Consider the following 15,077-nt stretch of genomic DNA (forward strand, 5'->3'; position numbering starts at 1 on the left):
TCTCGCCAGGCTGAGGCTTTGGCAGAGGCACACCCTGTCCTTGGAGGTCTCAACCCTCAGCTCCACCTGAAGGTCAGCCCTGTCCTGTCCCTGGACCACCATCCTGTACTCCTGTATGGCCCTTGCCCTCTGGCTTATCAGCAACAGAGGTGAGTCCTGGATGAGGCTGTCTCTGCTCCCATCACCCCCAGTGTCTGTGTAGCCACCCCATCATCTGAGGGAGGAGGAGGAGCCAGCGTCCGGCAGATGCCAGGGGGCTCCGGGACCCATGACAGGCAGATGCCAGCACCTCTGCCCCGAGCACTTCCATCCAGCTCGAAGAGCAGCTCTGGAATGGGCCCTTATGGACACAGGGAAGTCATCTCACCACCCCTGCTTACCACCACCCAGCAATGATCCAGGGTAATGGCCCAGGCCTCCTTAGAGGACAAGAGTGAGGTGGCCACCTCCTTGTTTAGAGAACATTCATTGTCTCTGTCTCTCTGTCTATCTCTCTGTCTCTCAACACACACACACACACACACACACACACACACACACACACACAGGCCCAGAGACAGGCCATCCTAAACTGGCCTCACCCTAGTGCATTCTGTTCTCTCTGTACTTCACATCCCAGGCTTCCCAGAAGACGCTGCCTTCAGGTTTCCATGGTAACAGAAGTTGGCTTCCTGGCTGATGAATTATAATAAGGCCTTCTCTCTGTCTAGCTTGGGGGGTTTCCAGTGAACACAGGCTGGGCATTTAGGCCTGGGCTCCAGACTTGGCTTGGCTATGACTCATCTCATGGCCTGCGGCAAGTCTCCAACCCTCTGGCCTCAGTGTCCCCAGGGCTCAGCGAGAGTGACATGACACCCTGACCTTTTCAGTCCTGACCCAGTGACTCTAAATAATTTTTCTACCTACCAGAAACATCTAATTTAAAATACAATAAGAAGAACCGTATTCACCAAAGCAATAGAAAAAAATAACACATCTAGGAAAATTTTACAAGAAATGTCTCAGACATACATATAAACACACTAAAACTGTAACAAAGCACCTGGAAAGCTTAACTACACAAACACCCTTGATAAAAGGAGATGCGTCCTCTCTTGTTGGACAGTCTTATAATTTTGTCAAATGAATTATAGATTTGATACCACAAGTAGGATTTTTTTCCAACTGGATAAACTTATTCCAGTATTCATCTGGAAAAATCAGACAATTTTCCAAGGCAGCTGAGAAAACTTTGTTAAAAAGAAGAAGAAAAAGAAAAAGAAAAAGAAGGCACTTCCCCATCAGCAATCAACCTGACTATGCATCAGAAATAACCAAAAAACAGTGGCAGTAGCTGGAGAAGCAGCAATGAGATCAGTGCAGTGTGGAAAGAGACACGTGTCTGTATGATGGCGAGGGCCCTGCACACACTGAGAAATACTGCACTCGTTACTAAGTGTTTCAGAGATCAACGTGCTAGCCATTTGGGGGGGAAATGTTATTGGCCTAGCTCAACCATATCCACAAATAAAAATAACAGATGGGTTAAAGATTGATCAGGAAGAAGGAAACAAGACAACTACAAGTAGAAAATGTTAGAGAATGTTTTTCTAATCATGTGTGGGGAGTAGGGGAGCCTTCCTAAGCATGTTCGTAAATCCAGAAACCATGTGGATTTTATTCAGTAAAATACAATGGTCTTGTCTATGAGAACCTAGAGCAGGGGTGTCAAACTCATTTTCATCAGAGGCCACATCAGCCTCACAGTTGCCTTCAAAGGGCCAAATGTAATTTCAACTCCTTAACTGTTAAGGAGTAGTTGCATTTATACAGTTCTAAAATTATTCCGGCCCTTTGAAGGCAACCACGATGCTGATGTGGCCCCCAGTGAAAATGAGTTTGACACCCCTGCCCTAGACGCTGTGATGGAGGCGAATGCAGAGCTGGCAGACCCGCACTGAGAAAGGCATTTCACATACTGTTGGGGAGAGTTCTGACTGATAGTCTTTCGGGAAGGAAATGCAATCGTATTAAGGTATCGAAAAGCTTTAATGAACATCCTTAAGATAGTCATTCTTTTCGAGCCATTTATTTCACTTCTCTGAAGCTATTCTAAGAATCAGCTGAGCACAAAGATTTATGTACAAAGATGTTCATCATTGAGAATTTAGAAATTATTAAAATAAAAACAGAATGGTTAAATGAATTTCAGTAAGTCCATAAAAATAACTATTATACAGCCATTAAAAACATTATCTGTCTAATAATACTTCATGATATAGGAAGATATGTTGCGAGAAAAATGCAGGTGACAAAACGTGCTACACAACTGTGTTACAGGGACAGATGCACACAAACAACATACAATCGCCGCTTGTGAGCAAACTCACACTACAAATTCTTTCCCAGACAACACCTGAGATGTTTTTTCCAAAATAGTACCTAAAGTGAGTTTAAACCCATTTTTTTCAATGAACAGCTTTCTGCAGTAACAACACAACACAAAACCACCTTATTTTTACAATTTATTCTGCCATGCTCACACTCCACTCCGCAAAGCTCCCTACTGTTCCCAGGAGATCAACGGTAAACCAGTGCGGCGGCAGCCACACAAGGCTTCCTTCCTCGCCCGGAGCTGGAGCTTTCCCTCATCACCAGGGCCTCCCTTGTAAGAATATTAGTGCAAAGCTTGTAAAAACACATCCCAAAATGGATACGAATGCTGTTGGTGGAGCAAGTAAAGATAAATGGTTGAGAAAAACATGGGAAGAAAGAGCTAAAAGACAGAAAACAACAGAGCATGTATTTTCTTTAAGGTTTTATAGTTAGAACTTAGGAAAAAGTAAGAGTACCTGAATTTTTTTCTCTTTATTATGTTTTTTTGCTCTGCAGTCTGGCCTTGCTTGTTTTCATTTCTTTTTCTTTCTTTTTTTTTTTTTTAAATAAACTAAGAGTTACCAGGGGTGGGAACTTAAGGAAAAGATTAAAGAGAAATGCAGGAAGGAAAAGGCGCTCAGCTTCATTGCTCACCAGGGAAATGCAAAGTACAACCATAAAACCACACACTACATACTCCCTAGAAGGGCTAGAGTTAAAGGAGAGAAAAGGCCAAGTTTTGGTGATGATATGGAGCAACCAGGACTCACATACCGCTGGTGAAGTGGACGGGTAGAACCATCTTGGGAAATTTTGGTAGCATCTACTGGGGCTGAACATGGAACTCAGCGGTTGCACTCCTGGGTACATGCCCCATGGAAACGCACACACGCGTGCACAGAAAGACATGCGCGGGAGTGCTCGCAGCAGCACGAGGCGTATTGCCAAATGCCGCCCACCAGCCGTAGAACAGACCTATCAATTTGTACAGCCACTCAATTAAACACTACACAGTAAACAATGAACTACAGGACCAGATGCCTAGCACGGATGAATCTCACAAATACAATATTGAGAACAAGAAGCCAAACTCAAAGAGTAGGTAATAAGGTTATATTCCATTGATATAAAAGTCAAAAATAGGCAAAATTAATCTTTGATGTTAGGAGTCAGGAGAACTGTAGGAGGAAGCGGGTACCAGTGAGGGGCTCAAAGGGTGTGTCTGGGGCGCCAACCTCTGTTCCTCAGTCTGGGCTCCTTCGACAGGACCGCATCTGACTGCAAACAGTCATCCCATGCTGTGCACTTAAAATCTGTGCCTTTCTGCTTGCTCTCCGCTTGTGGAGTAGCCCACGTTCAGTCTCACTGCTTTCTTATGCTTTCTTAATAAACTCCCTTCCACTTTAAAAAAATTTCTGCATTTTTATGTATAGTATACATATCATACTTCAAAAAAGCTTAAAAATAGAAATAAATCAAAATGTTAACAGGAGTTACCTCTGGGTGTAAGGATTATAGGTAGTCTTATTTTTCTTATATTATTTCATGTATTCCAAATGTACTGCTAATAAACACATAATCTTAATTTTTTATTTAAAAAAATTTATTGATTGATTTTAGAGAGAGGAAGAGGCAGAGACAGAAACATTGATTTGTTGTTCCACTTACTTATATATTCACTGGTTGATTCTTGTATGCGCCCTGACCCTGGTGTACCGGGACGACGCTCTCACCAATTGAGATACCTGGCCAGAGCAGTCTTACATTTTTTTTAATGTTATTTTACGATACGTATTCACAACACATGATGCCACCGTGCTGCTAATAGGTGGTGTGCAACTGGCCTTGGCAAGAGGCCACCATTCCTTTTCCTGAGAAGTATCCATTTCCTCCTTCCTGAGCCTGAGCCAGAGGCTCTCAAATCTGTCTGGGCATTAGAGTCACTGGAGGAACTATTTACATATTCAGATTCTTAGAGCCCTGGTGGGGTAGCTCAGCTGGTTAGAGCTTTGTCCCAGCTTGCCAAGGTTGAGGACTTGATCCCGGGTCAGGGCATTTATAGAAGTCAACCAATGAATGCATAACTAAGTGAAACAAATCAATCTCTCTCTCTCTCTCTCTCTCTCTCAAATCAATAAATAAAATGTTTTTAAAAATCAGATTTTGTGGCCCACACTCCCAGAGATTCTGATTTTCTTGGTCTAGAATGGGCTCCAATATGGCACCTCTGAAGTTTAAAGTACTGGGACTATGAACTACGGTATCTGACCTGTCCAAGCTTCCGCTTTCTCTGCAGGAAAGGGCCCAGGAAAACTTGCCTGGGGCACTGAGAGTCCCTCTCAGGGAAGGTTCTGAAGTGAGGACCATGCCCTCGAATTTGGGACCTTCCTGGGAAAGCAAGAGCTTGGAAAGCCCAGCAGCCCCACGTCAGCCAGACTACCAGGAAGGGAGCAAGGCAAAACCCTTAAAGCACAGACGTGGAATCAAAGAGCAGATGAACTCAAATCTTGCTCTGTAATAAGATCTGTGACCTTGGGTTTACCCTCCCTGAGCCTTAACTACATCCCAGCCATTCACGGGGATGCTAACAACTATGTCATAGAACCACGAATATTAAGTAAGACTCTGTCTGTAAAACACTTACTTCAAAGCCTGGCATGCAGTGATCACAATGTTAGCAGTAATGATATACACCAGATGTAAGTATCATTAGTACTTATAGTATTACTGCATTTAATTGCATATTGTATACAATTATATATTGTAACATTGCATATAATAATAAATATAATACAGAGATACACTAATATTGAGTATGGATAATCCAAATTATGGGAAGCCTGGTGTTCTGATGAGTGTTTTAGGAAATACACCTGCATCTATTATGTCCCCTTTTGTGGACACCATCAATCAAAACACTCATTCATTCACTCATTCATTCGGTAGAGGATAAGGGTACAAGTCTTTGAAAGTTTGCCCCACGACTTATGTGACAATGGGACTGTGGACAATTAACCTCTCTGTGTCCCAGTTTCTTCATCCACAAAATGAGCAAGATGACAGAATCCACCCCACGGGGTGGTGTGACTATTGTATGAGTTAATATGTGTCAATAGCTTAGAACCACGTACGGTTTACTGTAATACCCAATATGGCTACTACTACCCATTCACTAGGTACTTACTGAGTGCTTACTGTGTACATGCACTGTAGGCTAAGAACACAACAATTAAAAGGACAGACATGGCCCCTGCCTTCATGGAGCTTATAATCAAATGACAGTAAAACATGTAATTTTCAAAAGGAAGAGCAAACGGGACCTTCCCCAGCCCTTACACCATGTGGAGGCACGATCCAGTCATCAAAGCCCTTTATCACATCCTCTTCTTTAGTCTCTCTCCAATAAAGAGTCCTGTGACACATCAGGCTCCTTGTGGCAGTTCCTGACCTTAATGGAAGAGATGGCTCTGCCGAGGGGCCTGAAGCCCAGCCGCCCCGAGACCCAGCCCAGGACTCAGGCCCAGGCGGGCTGGCAGGACACAGCAGGGCTCCCTCTGGAGCTGGCGTGAACGCTGCCCCAGCCAGTCTCACGCTGTGGAATGGAGCAGGGAGGCGGCATGAACCCGCAAGCCCAGTGCTGCCCAGTTCCGGGAGGAAGACTCTGCTGCACTGAGCCCCTCTGCTCTGGGCCTGACAGTCCTGGGGACATCCACGCCACTGAAGGGCAGCTGGCCTCGGGTCTCCTTATTTCCACCAGCTACCCCTCCATAACCCCTTTGGTTCATTCAGTGCACTTGTACTGAGCACCCACTGTGGCCTCCACGGAGTGTACAGAGCCAAGCAAGCAGGGCCTTACCCTCAGAGAGCTCACAGCCCAGCAGCAGATGCAGAAATAACCTATGATTCAAGGTGACTAAGACATAATCAGAGTTTAGTACTGTGTACAACTGAAGACATCTGAGTAGGCTTCCTGGAGGAGGTAATACCAAGTCCTGAAAGATACTGAGAAGTTTTATCAGGCAAAGATATGGAAGGAATGACAGGTGAAGCCCTGAGGTGGATGGAAGACAGTACCTGAGTTTGAGGGGCTGGTGCAGACGTGGGGGAGGCAGCGGGTGAGAGCAGGCTGCAGAGCATAGCTGGGCCCAGAGAGTAAAGAGGCTTTTGTCTCCACTAAGAATCAGGCTTTATGCTGAAGCCTTAGAGAAGCCACTGGAAAACATTATGTGGTGGAATATAATTATACCAGCTTCGGAAAAATAACTCTGGCTTCAGTGTGGCCCAGCCTAGAACTAGACACTGTAGGAAAAAAGACCAGTGAATTAAAAGACACAGAAATAGAAATGTTCCAAAATAAAACTCAGACAGAGAAATACTTATCAATGAATTGTGAAACAATATCCAGCAGTCTAACATACACGCAATTGAAGTTATAGGGGAAAAAAAGAAAGAGGGAGGCGGCAAAAACACTTGAGAAAATAATGCCCAAATTTTTTAAGAAATGAGGGAAAACTATAAACTGACAAATCCAACAATCTCAAAAGACCTAAGCAGAAGAAATATGAAGAAAACTACACCAAGTACCTCATAATCAAATGACTAAAAAACAGCAATTAAGAGAAAATCTAAAAGCAACCAAAAGAAAGGGAGGAGGTCGGTGCGGACGCTGCAAATAGGAACAAAGAGAAAACGCCAGCGTGCTTCTCTCAGCAGCAACCGTTCAGCCAGGAGACAGTGGAGCAACATGTTCACAGCACTGAAAGAAATGAAAACCTGTCCATTTTAATTCTATTTTGAGACAAAGATCTTTCAAAAATGAAAGCAAATACTGTTTCATACAAATAAAATCTAAGAGAATGCATCATGAGCAGGTCAACACTGTACAAAATATTAAACATAAGTCCTTCAGGGAAAAGGAAAATGAGACGAGATGACAATTTGAATATAAATATATGCGAGCATTGGAAATGGCAAATATGTAGGTCCATCTTTTTCTCATTATAAAACAAACATAACAACAAACTAAATAACAGCAACATATAAAAAGGATTATATTATCTTGACCAAGTAAGATTAATCTCAAGGATGCAAAGTTCGCTTATCATCCAAAAATCAATTATAGAGTACACTACATCAATAGAATAAAGGATAAAACCACATAATCTCAATAGATGCATAAAAAGCATTAGAAACCATCTAATACCTCCACATGATAAAATCATTCAACAAATTAGGATTCAAAGGGGACTGCTTCAACCTGATAAAGGGGCATCTAGCAAAAAAAACAAACCACAAAAATTAACATCATACATAAAAGTGAAAAGACTGAAGGCATTCCCCCAAAATAATAAAAAAGGATGCTTGCTCTTGACAAATCTATTCAACATTGTACTGGAAGTTCTAGTCAAGAAGGTTAGACAAGAAAGTGAAATACAAGGCACCTGGATTAGAAAGGAGGAAGTACAACTCTATTGAAAGATGACATAATTTTGTATGAAGAAAACTTAAGGTATCCACTAAAATACTAGTAGAACTTGCAGGATGCAAGACCAATATGCAAAATCACTTATATTTCTACCCTCTTTCTGGGAACAATCCAAAAAAAAGAAATGAAATAAACAATTCAACATACAAGAGCAACAAAAAGAATAAATACTTAGGAATAGTTTTTTTTTTTTTTAATAAGAGTAAGACAGTTGATTGAAAACTACAAACTTCTTTGAAAGAAATTAAAGACGATCTAAATAGCCCAGACCAGTGTGGCTCAGTTGGTTGGGCATCATCCTGCAAAGCAGAAGGTCGCTGATTCCATTGCTGGTCAGGGCACATGCTTAGGTTGTGGGTTCGGTCCCAGGTCATAGCATATATGAGAGGCAACTGATCACATCAATGTTTTTCTCCCTCTCCTTCTCCCTCCATTCTCCTCTTTCTAAAAATATATTTCAAAAAATTTTAAAAAGACCTAAATAAATAAATTTTAAAAATACCCTGTGTTTATGGATCAGAAGATTAATTCTGTTTTTTTAAAATTCCTTACCTGAGGATATGGTCTTATCAATTTCAGAGAGAGGTGGGGTGGCGGGGAGGAGAGAGAGAGAAAGACAGAAATCGATGTGAGAGAGAAACATTGGTGTGCCCTGACTGGGGATCGAACCCACAACCTTTTGGTGTATAGGACAATGCTCCAAACAACTGAGCCACCTGGCCAGTGCCAGAAGATGAAATTCTGTTAAAGTGACAATAATCTCCAAATTAATGTACAGTTTCAATGCATTCCCCATCAGAATACCAGCTGGTTTCTTTGCAGAATTTGTCGAGCTGGTCCTAAAATTCATATGAAAATTCAAGGGAGCCAACACAGCCAAAAGAATCTTGAAAAGAAAAAATTTGGAGAGTTCACACTTCCTGACTTCAAAACTTTCAACAAAGTTGCAGTAATCAAGATAATGTGGCCCTGGCCAGGTTGGGTAGGTCGGTTGGCTAGAGCATTGCCCCGATATGCCAAGGTTGTGGGTTCAATGCCCAATCAGGACAAATACAAGAATCAACCAGTGAATGCGTAAATCAGTGGAACAACAAATGGGTATTACTCTCCCTCTCTCTCTCTCTCTCTCTCTCTCTCTCTCTCTCTCTCTCTCTCTCTCTCTCACAGGTCAATTTTTAAAAAAAGACAAGGTGGTGCTGGTATAAGGACGCACATCAATGCAGAACTGAGAATCCAGAAATAAACGCATCTGGTTTTGGCAGGAATGCCAAGACTATTTAATAGGGGAAAACAGCTTTCTCAGCAAACAGCGCTGGGAAAACAGACTATCCAAAATGCGAATGACCGGGGACCTCCTACCTCACATTACAGAGATATACAAAACTTAACTCAGAAGTAATCAAAGACCTAAATGTAAGAGCAAAAACTCTAAAACTTAGAAGAAAGGACAGGCAAAAATCTTTGTAACCTTGGATTACACAACGATTTCTTAGGTGAGATACCAATAGCGCAAAGCAACAAATGAAAAAATAAATGATACTTCATTAAAATTTAAAACTTTTGTGTTTCACCATCAAGATAGTAAAAGCACAACCCACAGAATGGGATAAAGTATTTGCAAATCATTATCTAATAAACGAGTTGTATCTAGAATATGCAAAGAACGTTTACAAGTTGATAATAAAAAGACAAATAACCCATTTGAAAAACCAGCAGAGGATTTGCACAGACATTTTTCCAAAGAAGATGTACAAACGGCCTATGGGCACCTCATTGGTCATTATTGGTCATCAGGGAAACACAAGCCAACACCACAATGAGCTACCACTTCCCACTCACTAAGATGGCTATCCTCAAACTCACAGGTAAACCTGTATTGGTAAGGACGTGGAGAAATCGGAAACTGCATACGCTGCTAGGAACTGAAGGCAAGCTGGTACGGCCACTCTGGAAGACGGTTGGCAGTTCCTCAAAAGGCTGATCATAGACTAGAGCTTCCCAGAAGTTCTACTCCTGGGTACATGCCCAAGAAAAATGAAACATGACCGCAAATATTCATAGCAGCATCACTTATAATAGCTAAGAAGTGGGAACAGCCCAGATGTCCGCCAACTGATGCATGAATAAACAAAATGTTTGCAGCCGTACAGTAGAGTGTTATCTGGAGTGAAAAGAAGTGAAGTTCTGATGCGGGCTACAACAGATTAACCCCGAAAACATTATGCGAAGCCAAGGAGCCAGTCACAGAAGACCGCATGTTATATGATCCCGGTTATCTGAAATGTCCACAGCAGAGATGTCCAAATCTCTGAGGACAGAAAGTCAACCAGCGGCACAGGGCTGAGGGTGCGTAGAGAAAAGCGGAGTGACTGCTAATGGCCGTGGTGTAGGTTTTTTTGCAGGGGTGGGGGATGGGGAGTAAACAAAAATCTTCTAAAATGGATTGTAGTGATGGTTGCACAACTTAAAACTCATTAAATTATACATTATAAACAGATGAATTGTATGGTAGATGGATTATGTCCCAATAAAGGTGTTGTTGATACAGAGATAGCTGACTGTTTAAAGCAAGAAGAATAGCAATGCGTGGCTGGGTTCATATCGGAGGTGAAAGCGAAATGCATGACGGCAACAGCTCGCGAGACAAGAGGGGACGGAAGGCCACACTGTCGGCCACGCTCTCACGCGTCAGGAAAAGGTGTGGCATTATTTTGAGGTGGACTGTGGCAAGGTGAAGATGTACACTGTAAATCCCAGAGCAACCACTAAGAGAAACAAACAAAAACATGAACAAAAAGCGTTTCAACTAGTAAGAATGGAGACAAAAGAGAATCATTAACATACACCAATTTCAAAGAAAGCAAAAAAAGAAGGGAGACAAAGAACAGATGGGACAAAGAGCATACTAAAGGCAAGATGGCAGATTTAAACTCAATCACATTGATATTTAATGTGAATGGTCTGAACACCCCAATTAAAGAGCCGCATTTGTCAGACTGGGTAAAAATGACACAACTGCCTCTTTGCTCTCTACAAGAAATCCACTTAAATATGAAGTCATAGGGGTTAAAAGGATGAAAAAACATATGCCATACAAGCACTAACCAACAGAAAGCTGGAGTTAGTATGTTGTGTCAGACCAACCGGACTTCAGAACAAGAAGCATTACCAGAGATAAAGGACATTTCGTATTGATGAAGGGGTTAAATGCTTGAGCACACGTACAATCTTAAATGCTTACGCACCTAAGCACAGAGCCCAGCACCCACGAAGCACCAACTGACAGAACTGAAAGGGGAAAATGAAATGAAGGAGAAAGGTCTGAGGAGCAGCTCTAGGCATCAGCTTAGAGGTGGAAGTTGAAGCCAGCCACGGTAACCCACGAGACCACGGTAATCACTGAAGCCAGCCACCGTAATCAATGAGACCCCCGGGGACAAGCATAAGGCAGAAAAGAGCGGGGCAGAATCCTGAGACACATCAGCATTTCCAGGGAACAGAAGCAAATCTCATGAACAAAGCAGAAACACTGATCAGCATGGCAGTGGAACGGAGAGTGTGGGATCCTGGAGAGCAAGGGAAGAGGCCTTCAGTGTACTGAGGGGTCAGCTAGGAACTGAAAGGCTTCTGCCGAGTTTACAGTAACAGTCACTGGAGACCTGGGTGTGAGAGGCGTGGGTGGTGATGTGGGCGCAGAAGCCGGGCTGCAGTGTGTTAAGGATGCAGCAGGACGTGAGGAAGAGGAGCTAATGACTACTGACTTGGATTTCAACAGGTTGACCTGAGAAGGCAGGAGAGAGAGGGGACTGTAAAGTCCAAGTATTTTTGTTTTGTTTCTTCACTGGGTTATGATGGAAAGAGCTAGGAAGGTGAGGTCAATGAAAACACAGAGAAGATGCCTGGCTGGGGTGGCTCGGTGGACTGAGCACCAACCTGCCAACTGGAAGGTCACAGGTTCAATTCCCAGTCAGGGCACATGCCCCTCCACAGTTGGGGGTGTGTGAGAGGCAAACGATGGTGCTAGTTTTTTTCTCCCTTACTTACCCTCTCTCTAAAAACAAATAAATAAAAGCTTTTTAAAAAATAAAAAAGGAAATACAGAGAAGAGAAGGGCAGCTGCATCCCTACATGGCTACGGCTGAACCATCCAACTTCGCCATTAAGTATGACTGCTCAGCTCTCAACCCCGAGGCTGCCTGGCTCCTCAGCTCCCTTGTCCACCTACGGACAGCACAGGACTGGCCACCGTGGGCGCAGCATCACACTTGTTGGCACCATCTGGAACCGTGCAGTTTTTAAGGGATACCTGTGTCCCTTAAAACAGGTATCCTGTAGCCCATCAACATGAAGAGACAGAGTGGTACTGGGGGCTCTAGGCAGAGGCAACAAATCCCAGAAACGAGCCATCCCAGAAAGCCAGCATCGCCAGGATGCCTGCCAGCCAGCCATCAGCAGTAGGTACGCAGTCCACAATATGCCCAGGGCCTCCGTCCACGTGAAGCGAGGTCACAGCCAAAGGACCACTCACTCCCCGGTAAGGCACCTGACTCCCACACATCAAGGCTGGCTCCCTGGCCTTGAGCAGAGAAAGATCCCTGAGCAGGGGGCCTATTTTCTAGTCCTGACTCTGCCATGAACTTGCAGTGTGACTCTGCCCTGAGGCCTCAGTTTTTCCTGTTAGACAAGGGTTGGACTCGGATCTCAAAGACTCTTGCAACCTTGACAGTGTATAGGTGGGGGTGCAGGAAGAAGACTCATCAGCTCACGTCACTTAGAATGCACCAGCTGCAGAGGGCAGCTGAGTTGAAGTCTTTCAGCCTCATCAGAGTCATCCCCCTGGTGTTCACTACCTGCACCCCTCCTTTTCCTCTTTCCCAAGAGTCCCTGAAGTTGGCTCAAGTGATACATCACTCCTCCCAACTTTCTCCTCATGAGATTTTCTTTAATCTAAAAAGTACCCTGGTTTGAGGCTGTGTGTAGAAAAGCAGAACACAGGACGCCCTGGCCATGGGGCCGTACTCAGACCCATGGCTCTCCACAGAGCTTCCCATTCAGCCTCCCATTCAGCCTCCCGTTCAGGATGCCCTCATCAGAGACCCCATCAGAAACCCAGACCAACAGCCATGAGGGGACGGACCAGAGCCCCAGGGGCCTCTCTGTTTCTCTGGCCTGGTCCCTGGCAGGGCAGGCAGGTTCCTCAGTTGCTGAGAACACTCAGCACCCCCACCATAGCCGGGGAGGGGCCCCCATCATCTTGTTTCATTTGTACACAGGGTTGAGCCCCCTCCTTCATAGGGCAGCTGTTTTTGCCCATCTTTTGGGCCAAAAATACATCCTATGGACCCTGCCATCAGTAGACAGCAAATGAGGTCCTGGGCGGGCGTGCTGGAGCAGACCCACCTCCTGATTGCAGAAGTGAGGCCGGGGGATGCCAGCAGAACAAGCGGTATGCAGGCCTGGGTTTGCAGACAGTGGGAAGGAATTCCCTCGGTGGTCTAGGCAAGGCCTGGCTCCGAGCCCCAGGACAGGCTGGGAAGCAGAGCCCAGGACTCCGGGCCTTCTCATGAGTACCACCTGGCTGGAGTCAGGACAAAAGGACCACAGGAGGACCCAAGAGGAACAAACAAGGCCACAACAGCCCTCTTTTGAGTTCAGACTCTGCTCAGGGGTCTCACGCTTCCCTGGGTCCCATTTCACACACACACACACACACACACACACCAGCACATATGGGGTCCATGGCCACCAAGCCACCCATGTCCCGCCCGCCACCTCTCTGCACAGTGTCCTGTGGATGGCCCTTTCCCAGCCAGCGCTCCCACCAGCCCGGCCAGCTCACCGAGCGATCTCCCTTCCTTCCTTCCAGTACTTCCTCCTGGTTGTTCTCCTGAGGAGGAAAAGCAGGGGTGACTCCACGCCCTTGTTGCCTCACCTTGTCATTCCTGCCCCTTGCCTGGCCAGACCGTGGTCACTCAAGGCCTCCTTCAGGGCCTCGGTCTCAGCCGCTTCAGGTGGGAGTTAAGTGGGATCAAGGTGGTGGGCGTTCCATCGGGGGCTCACTCTGTGGGGCCCAGGACAGCAGGCAGGCAGCCCAGAATGAGCGAGGTCATAACCAGGGCTGTGGGAACGAAGCACGGGGTGGGGTGGAGGCTGGAAGGAGGAGCCCACCAGGAATGGCAGAGGGCGGGAGTGAGGGGCTGCCCAGGGCAGAGGCCTCATTAGAGGTGGAGGAACCCCCTGAGATCCTGGGCAGGAGAAGCGAAGCCTCCTTGTTCACCTGTGTAGAGCCGATGCTTTGGAAGGGATGCAAGGTGGAACCCCATGTGGTGATGGGGGAGGGGAGGCCTTTGAACTGCAAAGGGGTGAGGTCATTGGGGGGGTGGACATGGGGTGGGGCCCATGGGCTAACAGTAGGGGTGTTGAGTGCTTACCGATTTCTTCGATGGCCCCGTTCCCTGTGTTGCTTTGAATGCTGAGATCCCATGGGCCGGGGGGTGCCTCCTGGGAACAAAATCCCTCTCTTGGCAAAAGGGTGCAAACCCACAAAGAAAGCAAAGGGATCCTGGGCCCTATGGCGGCCAGAGCACGGGCAGAGTTTGGGGGCTGTCCTGTCCGGCTGCACACAACAACCTAGGCCTGGGGCAATTCCTTGTCTCACTGGACTCCGTCCTGAAGCTAGCACGGGCCACAGGGTGTCTTCCCCCATCACCGAGGCAACAGTTAGACTAACAGCCATCACTGATTCATTAGGATGTGGAAATCCTCTCTGCTGCTCACAGTCTCCCTCCTAAGCCCTTCAGGACCAGAATGGGTCCCCAAGGCCTAAGCAGCTATGCCACTCAGGGACACCTAATTGTTAATTTCCACAGCAACACAGAGGGCGATCCCTGCATCTGGGGTTACTATAGGAACCCAGGCAGAGCCAGGTGCACTGAGGACAAAGGCCCCATCTGGAGGACCACATTCACTGACACTCTCTGTGGCCAGCCCCGTGCTAGGCAGGGCTCAGTAGTAGGCTCTGTTCTGGGGGAGACACACACTGTCCCTCTGAGGGACAATGGGGATCTAGGATTTCCTTGTCTGTGTCCATAGCCTCTTGAACGTGCACCTAAGTGATCTTATCCCTCACAGGGCTTCAACTCCCACAACCCTTACATCAAGAATGCCCGCCTGCATCGTGGGCCCACCCCTCTCCTAAAATCTACAGCATCTTCCTGCTCTCTGGACACCCCTTCCC

General features: G+C 45.8%; 1 protein-coding gene across 6 annotated transcripts in view; it reads right to left on the minus strand.

Moving 5' to 3' along the window:
• Positions 1-15,077, minus strand: part of TUB (TUB bipartite transcription factor) — a 78,752-nt gene that overhangs the window by 47,427 nt on the left and 16,248 nt on the right. For 2 of the 6 annotated variants that reach the window (XM_053924283.2, XM_053924288.2), the window contains exons 1-2: positions 14,272-14,325; positions 13,773-13,958 (exon numbers count right to left, since the gene is read on the minus strand). The exons of 2 other annotated variants lie outside the window; for them this stretch is intronic. In XM_053924283.2, coding sequence (XP_053780258.1) covers positions 13,773-13,780 — 8 coding nt within the window. In that variant the 5' untranslated portion in view covers positions 13,781-13,958; positions 14,272-14,325. Of the gene's footprint in view, positions 1-13,772; positions 13,959-14,271; positions 14,334-15,077 lie in introns of those variants that run through there. 2 more of the 6 variants (XM_053924282.2, XM_053924287.2) reach the window with 2 other exon arrangements.

Source organism: Desmodus rotundus, chromosome 5 (genome assembly GCF_022682495.2).
Source record: "Desmodus rotundus isolate HL8 chromosome 5, HLdesRot8A.1, whole genome shotgun sequence".
Taxonomy (NCBI): Eukaryota; Metazoa; Chordata; class Mammalia; order Chiroptera; family Phyllostomidae; genus Desmodus; species Desmodus rotundus.